Raw genomic sequence first — 13577 nt, 5'->3', positions numbered from 1 at the left:
TTGCATAGCCTATCACTCTGCTTCAGCCCTCAGGTCCCGTTACCAGTTACCTGCCAGATTCCTGCTTGATACCTGCCTGTTACTTGTCTTTCTACTTGCATTCCTGCGGTCCGACAGTCTGCCTACCAGACCTGCCAGTCTGTCTATGGATCTGATTGTCCGCTCACCTGGGAGCGCCCGCCTGCTACCCGCCTGCTAGCCTACCTGGAGGCTCCGCCGTCATGTGCTGTGACCACCTGCCTGTCCAGAGACTCTTGCCCGCTCACCTGGGAGCGTCCACCTGCTACCTGCCTGCTAGTCTACCTGGAGGCTTAGCCATCACTTGCTGTGACCACCTGCCTGTTCAGAGACTCTTGCCCGCTCACCTGGGAGCGTCCACCTGCTACCCGCCTGCTAGCCTATCTGGAGGCTTAGCCGTCACTTGCCGTGACCACCCGCCTGTCAAGAGACTGTCCCCGTCACTTGCCGTCACCTCCTGCCCTTCTACCCAGAGACTGCCCCCGTCACTTGCCGTGACCTCCTGCCCTTCTACCCAGAGACTGTCCCCGTCACTTGCCGTGACCTCCTGCCCTTCTACCCAGAGACTGTCCGCGTCACTTGCCGTGACCTCCTGCCCTTCTACCCAGAGACTGTCCGCGTCACTTGCCGTGACTACCTGCCCGCCTACCCTGGGAGCCACCCGCTTTCTTACAAGGACTGCCCCTTTGTATCGTTGCTCAGAGGTTCCACCTCCCAGACCCGTTACAGTTTGCTCGGGCCATGGAACCCGGTGGCACCCAAGCTCCCTCGCTCTCGGACTTGTGTCATGAACCCTCCTGTCAGAGGTCCCAACAGGAGTCCATCCTGAGTCATCTGCGTAGTGTTAACTCCCGCCAGGACACATTGTCTACCTCTTCCGGAGCAGCCTCCACAAGCACACTTACTACCCCGGCACCGCCGCAGCCCATCAACACCATGGCATCTCTTCCCGGTCCTCGCCTCTCCGCTCCTCCTCGTTTTGGCAGAGATCCCAGCCAGGCACGGGGCTTCATTAACCAGTGCACTCTGCACTTCGAACTGTTGGCACACCAGTTTTCCACCGACCGAGCCAAAGTAGCCTTCATCATGTCCCATCTCATGGGAGAGACACTGGCTTGGCTAAATCCTCTATGGGAGAGAGGAGACCCCCTGGTGTCCAACCTGCCAGCCTTTCTCACGGCTTTCCGGAAAGTCTTCGACGAACCAGGACGGAAGACCTCATCCGCATCATCTCTGCTACGCCTTCGTCAAGGAAATCTCACCGTGGGCCAATATGCCATACGGCTCCGTACCCTTGCTTCGGAGCTGGCCTGGGATAACGACGCCCTGGTGTCTGTCTTTTGGGAGGGTCTCTCCGGCCGTATTAAAGATGAACTCGCCGGTCGGGACACTCCTACCACTCTCGATGACTTAATAACTCTTGCCACCTGGATAGACATCCGGTTCCAGGAGCGCGCCAAAGAGGTCACCCGTGAGAGGAGGTTTCCACGTCTAGCCCCTACCTTCCAGAAACCCGTCACTTCTCCCGTTACTCGCCAGGCGCACTCACCCGAGTCTATGCAGGTCGACCAGACCAAGATGGTCAAGACCCGTCAAGAGTTACGCCGAGCCGAGGGGAGCTGCTTCTACTGTGGCAGTAAGGAGCACCGGATCCGTTCCTGCCCGGAGAGGTCGGGAAACGCCTGTGTCTAGGATCGCTCAGAGAGGTCGTCCTAGATAAGAGTAAACCCTCTCCATCTCTGTTGCTGTCGGTCTCTATCATCTGCGGGGAGAACCGTTATTTTGAACTAGCCCAACTTGACTCTGGAGCTGCCGGAAATCTCATTTCTCAGTCCCTGGTAGAGAAATACCGCATTCCCACCAAACCTCTAGCTGTACCCTTATCTGTCGCTGCCGTAGATGGGGGCCTCTTACCACATCCCATCCAACTCATCACCGAATCCATAACCCTGCAGGTGGGAATGCTGCACTCAGAGAGCATCTTCTTTCATGTTCTGCCTGGACTCTCTCACTCCCTCTTGCTAGGCCTACCTTGGCTTCAGAAACATGCACCCGTGCTTGATTGGCAGACCGGAGAAGTCCTTCGCTGGGGACAGGACTGCCATAAGACTTGTTTAGTTCCCGTCCATCCTGTCCGTCCTTCTCCTACCCCAGCCAATCTACCTGGTCTTCCGGTTCCCTATTGGTCTTATGCGGACTTCTTTAATAAAAAGGAGGCAGAGACATTACCCCCTCATAGACCATACGACTGCCCAATCGACCTGATGCCCGGCGCTACTCCTCCCCGTGGGCGTATTTACCCTTTGTCCGCTGCTGAGACCCGGTCCATGTCTGAATATATTGAGGAGAATCTGGCCCGGGGATTTATCCGGAAATCGACCTCCCCGGCGGGAGCAAGCTTCTTCTTCGTCAAAAAGAAGGACGGCTCACTCCGTCCCTGTATAGACTATAGAGGTCTTAACCAGATCACGGTGAAGAATAAATACCCCCTTCCGCTCATTCCAGAATTATTTGACCGTCTGAGGGGGGCTAGAATCTTCACCAAGCTGGACCTCCGTGGGGCGTATAACCTGGTCCGTATCCGTCAGGGGGATGAATGGAAGACGGTATTCAACACCCGGGACGGCCACTATGAATACCTGGTAATGCCCTTCGGTCTCTGTAAAGCTCCCGCCGTCTTTCAAGAGTTGGTCAATGACATCTTCCGGGACCTTCTCTACTCCTGCGTAGTGGTGTACCTGGACGACATCTTGGTCTTCTCTCCGGATCTTCTCACTCACCGGAGGGATGTTCGTCAGGTCCTGCTCAGGCTCAAGCAGAACCACCTCTACACTAAATATGAGAAGTGCCTCTTTGAGCAGACCTCGCTTCCGTTCTTGGGCTACATAATCTCTCAGACCGGCCTACAAATGGATCCTGAGAAACTGTCTGCCATCCAGAAGTGGCCCCGACCAGAGGGGTTGAAGGCTATTCAGCGGTTCCTGGGCTTCGCCAACTACTACCGCCTCTTCATACCGCATTTCTCTTCCCGGACTGCCCCAATCTCTGCGCTCACCCGTAAGGGCACTAATCCCAGAGAATGGCCACCCGAAGCAGAGGAAGCCTTTCTTTCCTTAAAACAGGCTTTCTCTTCCGCCCTGGTGCTGCATCGTCCGGATGGCAACAAACAATTCTTCCTGGAAGTGGACGCCTCCTCCTCTGGAGCCGGAGCGGTACTTACCCAAAAGTAGTCTTCCGGAAGAATGGTAACTTGCGGCTTCTTCTCCAAACTCTTCTCCCCTTCTGAGCGCAATTATTCTATAGGAGACCGAGGGTTATTGGCCATTAAGCTGGCACTGGAGGAGTGGCGTTAACTGCTCGAGGGGGCTCTTCACCCGGTAATTATTTACACGGACCACAAGAACTTGGCTTACCTCCAGAGCGCCCAGAGACTTAACCCGCGCCAAGTGTGGTCCTTGTTTTTTGCCCGCTTTGATTTCGTTCTTCATTTTCGCCCGGCAGACAAAAACATCAAAGCTGACGCCTTGTCCCGATCCTTCCTGGTGTCTGATCTAGAGGAGGAGCCTAAGCACATCATTGATCCCGCCAGAGTAATGCAGGTGGCCCCCGTGAATCTAAATCGTCTCCCTCCCAGTAAGACGTTCGTAACAGCACCTGATCGGAAGAAGATCCTACACTGGGGTCACTCGTCTAAGCTAGCTGGCCACGCCGGTCAGAAAAAGACCCTCCAGCTTATTACCCGGCATTACTGGTGGCCTACCCTGCACAAGGACGTAATAGACTTTGTTTCAGCCTGTGTGTCCTGCGCCCGCAACAAGGTTCCGAGACATCTGCCAGCCGGTCGCCTCCTTCCTCTTCCAGTACCAGCTGCCCCGTGGCAGCATATAGCTATGGACTTTATAACGGATCTCCCTGTTTCTGACGGTTGTACGGTCATTTGGGTGGTCGCTGACCGCTTTTCCAAGATGGCTCACTTCATTCCCCTGCCGGGCCTCCCGTCTGCACCCGAGCTGGCTAAAGACTTTATCCGCCACATCTTCCGTCTCCATGGCCTGCCCCTCCACATCGCGGATCGTGGGGTTCAGTTCACCTCACGCTTCTGGAGAGCCACATGTAAGCTGCTGGACGTCACCCTGGACTTCTCCTCCGCTTACCACCCACAGTCCAATGGTCAAGTGGAGCGGATCAATCAGATCCTGACCAGTTACCTCCGGCACTTCGTTAATGCCCACCATTCGGACTGGGTGGATCTCCTACCATGGGCCGAGTTCTCTTACAATAATCACGAGAGCGAATCTTCCTCCAAATCCCCGTTTTTTGTAGTCTTCGGTCAGCATCCTCGGATCCCATTTCCCGTCTCCACCTCGGTGGACAATCCGGCTGCGGAATATCTCGTTAGCGAATTCTCCTCCATTTGGGAGAGTACCCGATCCGCACTCCTTCAGTCGTCCGAGCGGATGAAAAGACACGCTGACAAAAAATGCCTGGATCCTCCACAATTCCGTCCTGGAGATAAAGTCTGGCTCTCGTCCAAGTATGTCCGGCTCAAGATTCCTTCCTACAAGTTAGGGCCTCGGTTCATCGGCCCACTGGAAGTTATCAAACAAATCAACCTAGTGGCCTATAAATTGAAACTCCCGGCCAACTTGCGGATCCCTAACTCCTTCCATGTATCTCTCCTCAAACCCGTGGTACTGAACTCTTTTTCCAAGTCTACAGGTACGCCTCCTGCTCCGGTTTCCGCTGAAAACGAGTTTGAGGTAGAGAACATTCTGGCCACCAAAAGGGTAAGAGGAAAGACCTTTTTTCTAGTGGATTGGAAGGGTTTTGGTCCTGAGGAGAGAACGTGGGAGCCCCGGGAGAACATCCATGCCCCTCTCATCCTTGATAAATTTCTGTCTGGCCTAAAAAAGGGGGGGCCTAAATGGGGGGGGTACTGTAGCGTCGGTGTCCCTGCCTCCTGCTAGGCAGGGACGCTGTTCCCCTCACCTCTCCGCTCCGTGCCCGGCGTCCTCCTCCCGCTCTGCTGGCAGCGCGCGATGCTTCCCGGCCACTGTGCTTAGGGCGCGCGCGCTCCCCCTCTCTTAAAGGGGCCGCGCGCGCCGTCCTAAGGAGTCCCCGGCCAATGGCCGAAGGACCTCACCATATATAAGGCACCTCCTCCAAAATGGAGGTGCCCGAGCAATGTTGTTGCATAGCCTATCACTCTGCTTCAGCCCTCAGGTCCCGTTACCAGATACCTGCCAGTTACCTGCCAGATTCCTTCTTGATACCTGCCTATTACTTGTCTTTCTACTTGCATTCCTGCGGTCCGACAGTTTGCCTACCAGCCCTGCCAGTCTGTCTATGGATCTGATTGCCCGCTCACCTGGGAGCGCCCGCCTGCTAGCCTACCTGGAGGCTCCGCCGTCACGTGCTGTGACCACCTGCCTGTCCAGAGACTCTTGCCCGCTCACCTGGGAGCGTCCACCTGCTACCTGCCTGCTAGTCTACCTGGAGGCTTAGCCATCACTTGCTGTGACCACCTGCCTGTTCAGAGACTCTTGCCCGCTCACCTGGGAGCGTCCACCTGCTACCCGCCTGCTAGCCTATCTGGAGGCTTAGCCGTCACTTGCCGTGACCACCCGCCTGTCAAGAGACTGTCCCCGTCACTTGCCGTGACCTCCTGCCCTTCTACCCAGAGACTGTCCCCGTCACTTGCCGTGACCTCCTGCCCTTCTACCCAGAGACTGTCTCCGTCACTTGTTGTGACCTCCTGCCCTTCTACCCAGAGACTGTCCCCGTCACTTGCCGTGACTACCTGCCCGCCTACCCTGGGAGCCACCCGCTTCCTTACAAGGACTGCCCCTTTGTATCGTTGCTCAGAGGTTCCACCTCCCAGACCCGTTACAATACGCATTGGCGGTCGTTAAGGGGTTAAACATGTCGGCTGCTGCAGTCCCACAAATTAAAAAAACGTTGAAAGAATGGTCCAGGATACAAAGTAGACTTGATGCGGGTTTCTTATCAACGCATTTCAAAGTATTCAGACTTCTTCATCAGGATATAACCACACACAAAGCAAAGATTTGCACTTAGCTATATCCTGATGAAGAAGTTGGAAGACTTCGAAACACGTTTGTAATAAAAGTTCATCAAGTCTACTTTGTATCCTGGACCATTCTTTCAAATCTCCATCAGAAGCGCAGACAAACCACCTATTGTTTCCCTTCTGGCATTTCCTTTGTAAATAACTTATCATTTCCCCAGAGAAGACTGTGAATAGGGTCCCAACTAAATATTAGAGCTACATAGTTAAAGTGCTGTGGAATAATTATTATTATAAAAATTATTATTACATACACAAAATACTAAACTGCACTGTAGGAACATTAATCACGTTCATTAGTATCTACTAGCGGGCATTCCCATTAAATGTAACATATTGTCTCTATCTTTATCAAGTTATGTTCCCCTAGTTTTTTTAGGCCTAGTTATGCACATTAAAAAAATTGCATATTCTATCACTTGATTTGAAAGGTGTCTGATGAGCACAAATAAAGTTCCTGAAAATACTTTTATTTATTCTAAGATGCTCGTGTAGAGCGATCAGCCGTTTTTATAACTAGTTCCCTTTATTGATGGTATGGAACAGCAGTGATTTCATTCAGTAGAATACCGTATATTCCGGCATATAAGACGACTTTTGAAGACTGAAAAATCTTCTGTCTAGTCTGGGGTCGTCTTATACGCCGGTAATGCTTTTGAACTTTCAGAAATTGACATGCGGGGATACTCTGGGGGTGTTAATAAGCTGCCGTGGCCGTATCCCTGCCATGTCGGAGTTAATATAAGGTGGAGGGAGTTAAAATACGGCGGCGGTAGGTCCAGACAGTCAGCGCTTCTGTGCTGAAACTGACACATCGCTGCGTATTCCCAGCTCCGGACACAGCGCAGGACTTCTGTGCCGACAGCTTTCACTTGTCACAGAAGCGGTGCGCTGTGTCCGGAGCAGGGAAGTTCGCATCGCTTCTGTGACAATATATGAAAAGCCGGCAATTCAGCAGCGGCATAAGCCGGCACCCGACAATTTAGAATAGAAAGAATAGAGCATCACACATAGATTAGATAGATAGAAACATGTCAGTCACATATATATGAAGTACAGTGACAGTATTGCTTACTGTACTTGTCATTTAGTGTAAAGGATTTATTAAAACAAATATTAGTGTTTTCATGCACCGTCTCTTTAAAAAAGCCGGCCGGCAATTCAGCATCTGTACCCGACAATTTATAACAGAAAGATAGAGCATCACACATAGATTAGATAGATAGAAACATGTCAGTCACATATATAAGAAGTACAGTGACAGTGCTGGTTACTGTACTTGTCATCTAGTGTTAAAATAACGGATTTATTTTTAAAAAAATTGGCGTGGGGTTCCCCGTAATTTTAGTCTCTAGCGGAGGTTAAGCAGACAGCTGGGGCAGATGTTTGAAGCCTGGGAAGGGGGTAATACCCACGGAGCTTCCCAGGCTACTAATATCAGCCCCCAGCTGAATACCTAGCCTTTACTAGCTATTAAAATGGGGGACCCCCCCAAAAAAATGACGTGGGGTCCCCCCTAATTTAATAGCTAGCAAAGGCTAGGCAGACAGCTGGGGGCTGATATTAATAGCCCAGGAAGGGAGCCATGAATATTGGCCCCCTCCCAGGCTAGAAACACCAGCCGTCAGCCGCCCCAGAAATGGCGCATTCATAGGATGCGCCAATTCTGGCACTTAGCCTCGCTCTTCCACGCTGCCCTGGTGCGGTGGCAGGGGGTAATAGGGCTGGGGTTGATGTCAGCTTATAATGCCAGCTGACATCAAGCCCAGGTTAGTAATGGAGAGGCGTCTATAAGACACCCCCATTACTAACCCCATAGTAAAAGTTAAAAAAAACACAAACACCCAGAATAAAGTCCTTTAATTGAAATAAACACACAATTCTTTATTGTTCTAAATTAAACCATACTTACCATCACGCCCATTCCAGCTGAAGCCAACGATCTCCTGCAATAAAAGTAAAATAATAAAGCAACCTCATCCTTACCTCTCCATGGTTCCCAGGACCGATCCAGCTCTGCTACATTCACATGACAGGCTGGACCGCAGCAGAACGCTGCCATCCAGCCTGTCATCCCGCAGACACTGAGAAGCGCAGGCATGCTTGCGCTCTGCAGTGTCTGGCTGTGACGGCATCCAGATGAGCCGACAATGAACTCAGCTCACCTCCTGGACGTCCGTCACTGACAGCGTGGGAAACTTCTACTGCGCATGCGGGGAGCAGGAGAATTTTCCCACGCTGTCAGTGACGTGCATGAGGTGAGCCGAGTTCATTGGACATGATCTCGGCTCATCTGGATGCCGTCACAGTCAGACACTGAGGAGCACAAGCATGCCTGCGCTTCTCAGTGTCTGCCGCATGGCAAGCTGAACGGCAGCGTTCTGCTGCGGTCCAGCCTGTCATGTGAATGTAGCAGAGCTGGACCGGTCCTGGGAACCATGGAGAGGTAAGGATGAGGTTGCTTTATTATTTTACTTTTATTGCAGGAGATCGTTGGCTTCAGCTGGAATGGGCGTGATGGTAAGTATGGTTTAATTTAGAACATTAAAAAATTGTGTCTTTATTTCAATTAAAGGACTTTATTCTGGGTGTTGTGTTTTTTTTAATTACTTTACTAGAAATTCATGGCGGTCATGTCTAATATTGGCGTGACCCCATGAATTTCGGGCTTAGGGCCAGCTGATAATGCCAAGCTGGCCTTAACCCCTTTATTACCCAGTGACCCACCGCACCAGGGCCCTGGATGAGTTGGGTACAGCGCCAGAAGATGGCGCTTCTATGAACGCGCCATTTTCCGGGGTGGCTGCGGACTGCAATTTGCAGCGGGGGGGGGCCAGAAAGCTTGGGCCTCCCTGCGCTGCAGATTCCAGCCCCCAGCTGCCTAGTTGTACCTGGCTGGACACAAAAATAGGGCGAAGCCCCACGTCTTTTTTTTTTTAATTATTTCATGAAATAATTTAAAAAAAAAGGGCTTCCCTATATTGTTGTGTCCGGCCAGGTACAAATAGGCAGCTGGTGGTTGGGGGCAGCCCGTTCCTGCCTGCTGTACCTGGCTGGACACAAAAATATGGCGAAGCCCACGTCAACATTTTTGGGAAAAATTAATTACAAAATTAATAATAATTTAGGGACTGCATCTTTATTAACCCCTCAATTGTCATTTAGTGTTAAAATAAAGGATTTTTTAAAAAGAAAATTGGCGTGGGATCCACCATCATTATAGTCTCTAGCGGAGGTTAAGCAGACGGCTGGGGCAGATGTTTGAAGTCTGGGAAGGGGGTAATACCCACAGAGCTTCCCAGGCTACTAATATCAGCCCCCAGCTGAATACCTAGCCTTTACTAGCTATTAGAATGGGGGACCCCCCCAAAAAATGACGTGGGGTCCCCCCTATTTTAATATGTTTATGAGTGACAGTTTTCCTGCTATATACCTGCATGTCATAAGAATTTAAATTAAAAAAAGGACCATGTTAAATTCAAATCTGTTTTTTTTTAATTTTTACCGGTGTTTGGTATGCGTTGGAAAAGGGGTAGTCTTATACGGTGAATATATCCTAAACTCTATATTTTAACAGGAAAGTAGGGGGGTCGTCTTATACACCAGGTCGTCTTATACGCCGGAATATACGGTACTTTGTTATACCACACCTAATTCATGTGAAAGCTCTCTTTGTAACATCACTTATTGTAACCATAAAGGTCTCATATTATTTTATTTCTCTTCCATCTTGAATTTAGAAGGAATGGGAGTCTAAGGAACCCTGTACTAGTGACTGGCAGAGGGGTAATAAGGTACTTATCACCCAAGCTGTAGGTAGGTGATATGGCTTTTCCCCATAATAAAAATGTAACAACTAATGACTAATTCTGAATCTAGTAGAAATGTAGAAAGAAAATGATTGCTAGTGTTCCAAAATAAAGTCCAAGACAAATCAAATACCTTAGCCGCCCATCAGCAATACTGCCTTTGTCCACTTTAGTTACAAAAATGCCGCTGTCCCCTGGGAAAAAAGACTCACTAACTCCATCTGCCACATCGAATCCTAATGCTTTGAGATCCATGTTGTCCTGCAAAGAAGAGTTTAATTACACAAATCAGCAGCAAATTACATATTATTTGATTTACATTTTTATTTTAGAGGGTTGTCTGGAACTTCAATATTGATCTTTAGGATAGGTCATCAATGTCTGATCGGTAGCGGTGTGACACCCAGCATCCCCACCGATCAGGTGCTCCCGGTGTCACCGGCGGCCGGAACTGCTCAGTTACGAGCGGCACAGGCGCCCCTTCGACTGTATAGTAGCAGTGGCCAGGTACTGCACCTCTACCACTGATTCAATTCAATAGAGGGTGGATGTGCAGTACCCGGCAGCATCCACTATGTCAAAGGAGCTGAGCTGTGCAGATCCATAATTGACCAGTTCTGTCCATCACAGACACTGGGAACAGCTAATCGGCAGGGGTGTCAGAAGTTGCACACCCACCAATCTGACATTGATGACCTCTCCTAAGAATAGGCCATGAATGTTAAAGTCCTGGACAGCCCCTTTAAGCATATTTAAAAAAAAAAAATCTTGAAATTGCACACAGTTACTAAAGACTAAAGCAATTTTCTGCTGATTGTTTGGGTTTAAAATAAATTACAGCGCTAAGATTGTGCTGGAGGACTAGATAAGGCAAAATAATAAAGCTAGCTATACACCTCAGATAAATGGCAGCCAATCCAAATAAAAATGTTTGTAATGTACATGGGTTCATGCAACATCCTAACCAAAAAGCAGGAGAAAAATTGTATCTGGCATGCTGAATTTCAACATGTCTGATCTTTACCTTCAGAAAAATCAAAACATTTTCAAAGTGACCTGTCTTAGGGTGCTTTCACATTGCGTTCTTTGTCCCCGTCGGGGCATATGTCCAAAAATTCCCTGCAAAACGGGGTCTGGACGTATGCTGTGACAGGGCCATAGACCTCAATGGTGACGGGCAGAGAGAACGTGCTCTTTGCCGTGCACTTTTTTTGGGAGTGTGAGCCCACAGGAGGAAGACACTCAGACGCAGCAGCCTACGTCACCATTGAGGATTATGGCCCTGTCAGAGTATACGTCCAGACCCAGTTTTGCGGAGAATTTTAGGACGTATGCCCCGACGGGGACACAGAACGCTATGTGAAAGCACCCTGAGGCTCGTCTCTCTCTACCCAAAAATATGCACATTCAGTCAAGTCAATCATGCATGTTTTGAAGGAGTTGGGAGGTGTTGGTTAGTTATTTAGCATTCAGAGTACCACTAAAACTTAACCTTTAATAAAAACATCTAAAAGACATATTTTTGAGTCTACTAGGCACACTCGAGGTGACATTTGAACATGCCTATATTTAGGCTTAGTGCCACTGTACGGCCTATTTAATTACCTGTCTTTTGTATTACTTCCCCCAAGACCCACCCCCGAAATTGCATTTTCCCCTGATGAGACCCAAACGTGTAGGGAGGTACTTTGGGGGGTCACTAATTTGGGTCTACACTTGGACACTCGCCTTGTGAGGGCAAGAGTGTCTACATGGGCCATGACAAGGGATTGTAGACTTATCATTACCTCTCCCCTGCCTCCAGCGCTATTCCATGGGCCTATTCTCAGGATACGGGTGAGATCTTCCCAGTTTTCTATTTGCACCGTTTTTGTCGTGGGCACTTTTACTTTGCATCGCATACTGTTATTTGTACGCAGTTTTACAATTACTTGTTGTGTTTGAGAATGGCTCTTTTAGAAGTGTTTATTAAAGGTTAAGCTTTAAAGGGAATCTGTCACCCCCTGGCACTTATCTGACCTTCAATATGGGCATACAGGTGATAGAAATGTAAATCTATACCTACCTGTAAGCCTCAAATTAGAGATCTTGTTGCTGTGAAATATCTTTATTCCTACAAGTTTCTGATGTGTTCCAGTCCCGGGGCCGTGAAGAAATCCCTGCCTCCTGTGGCATTTATGTTTCCCTCCTCGCCCTGCACGTCACAGTGCCCAATGATGTGCAGTTTCAGCAGCCAAATCCAGGCAATGGTGACATGCAGGGGAGGTGGGAAACATTATAATTCACACAGTAGGTGGGGATTTCTTCCAGTCCCGGGCCTGCAAGCATCTGAAACTTGATTGAATAAAAAGACATTTCACAGCAACAAGACCTCCAATATGAGGCATACAGGTAGGTATAGATTTACAATTCTATCACCTGTACCTGTATGCCCATATCTGAGCTTAGATAAGTGCCAGAGGGTGACAGATTCCCATTAATGGTACTCTGTAAGCTAAATAACTGATCCTTCTACCTGAGAGTTTTTTTGTGAGCACCACTACTGGGGGCCACAACGATTGACTTTGTTCAGGAGTTGGGAGGTGAAAACAGTTATCGCTATTATATGGTAACCATAACAATATATGGACAGATAAGACTGTGTATGTTATGTCTTGTCCTTTCCTGGTCGGTGGTAGAGAGGGATGGACTTTCTGGAGACTGTAAATAGTCTCTGATATTTCTTGGTTAATTAACTCACAGTGCTGTTATAAAGCACATGCATTTCCGAATCAGAAAATATAAGGATTATTTGTGTATCTGTGATATTGCTGCCTCCAACATGTTTAAAAATAAATAACAAAAACAGTCAGCCTTCTCGTGGCATCAGCATACACCCATGGCTTCCCAAGTCCCCCAATGAGGCGTCCAAGAAACACATTTAATTTTCTGCAGAATTTAACAATAATACATTTTACTTAAATCACGGCACATTCCTTCTAATTAAATGCCACAGGTAATTGTCCAAAATAATGATGAAATGTAAAAAAAACTAAGACTCATTTAAATAAAAATTGCACTTTTATTCCCATATGGAGTCAAAACATAGAACGCCCCCTGATGAAGATAATGGGCGAAACGCGCGTTGGGGCAGTGAGGTAAACAACAGATTGGCACAGGTACTTTATGAGTAAGTAGTTATTTGTTAAACACTTGGATGTTTGGATCTAAGTTCTATACACATCATGCATATGCTTGGCATACAGCACTTTACTCCCATCTAGTGGTGAAACTCAGTCAGTACAAATACATAGATTTACAACCCAGGTAAATTTATTGATAGTACTTTTTGAACAGTGTATTTCTGCCTATGTATACATGTACCTCCAGTTGAACATAGATAAGAGCAGATTTATTTATCTCAATTGATTACTTACGTATGAAACCTGGTCAATATTTAAATCAGCCTATTCTGTATGCTTAAAACAGACCTGTCAGCAGGATTGTGCTCAGTAAACTACATACACTGTCAGGTGGGTGACATTACACTGATTAAAATGATACCTTGGTTGATGAAATCCGTCCTGTGGTTCTTGTGTAATCTTTACTTTCAGTTTGGAGATAATGATATGCTCGTGCTTCAGGGCGGAATGTGGGGGGCTCTCTCTGGTCCTCTGCTTACA

At 48.6% G+C, this 13577-nt stretch overlaps 1 protein-coding gene across 4 annotated transcripts in view; it reads right to left on the bottom strand.

Annotated features, from left to right (window-relative positions):
- The window catches only part of DLG5 (discs large MAGUK scaffold protein 5), a 291149-nt gene that overhangs the window by 120912 nt on the left and 156660 nt on the right, over positions 1-13577 (bottom strand). For all 4 annotated transcript variants that reach the window (XM_073686034.1, XM_073686036.1, XM_073686037.1 and 1 more), the window contains one exon: positions 10049-10176. In XM_073686034.1, coding sequence (XP_073542135.1) covers positions 10049-10176 — 128 coding nt within the window. The remainder of the gene's footprint in view (positions 1-10048; positions 10177-13577) is intronic.

Source organism: Phyllobates terribilis, unplaced genomic scaffold (genome assembly GCF_046119375.1).
Source record: "Phyllobates terribilis strain yellow unplaced genomic scaffold, ASM4611937v1 Scaffold_5__5_contigs__length_657084704, whole genome shotgun sequence".
NCBI classification, from domain to species: domain Eukaryota; kingdom Metazoa; phylum Chordata; class Amphibia; order Anura; family Dendrobatidae; genus Phyllobates; species Phyllobates terribilis.
This window is presented reverse-complemented; position numbering and strand designations above follow the sequence as displayed.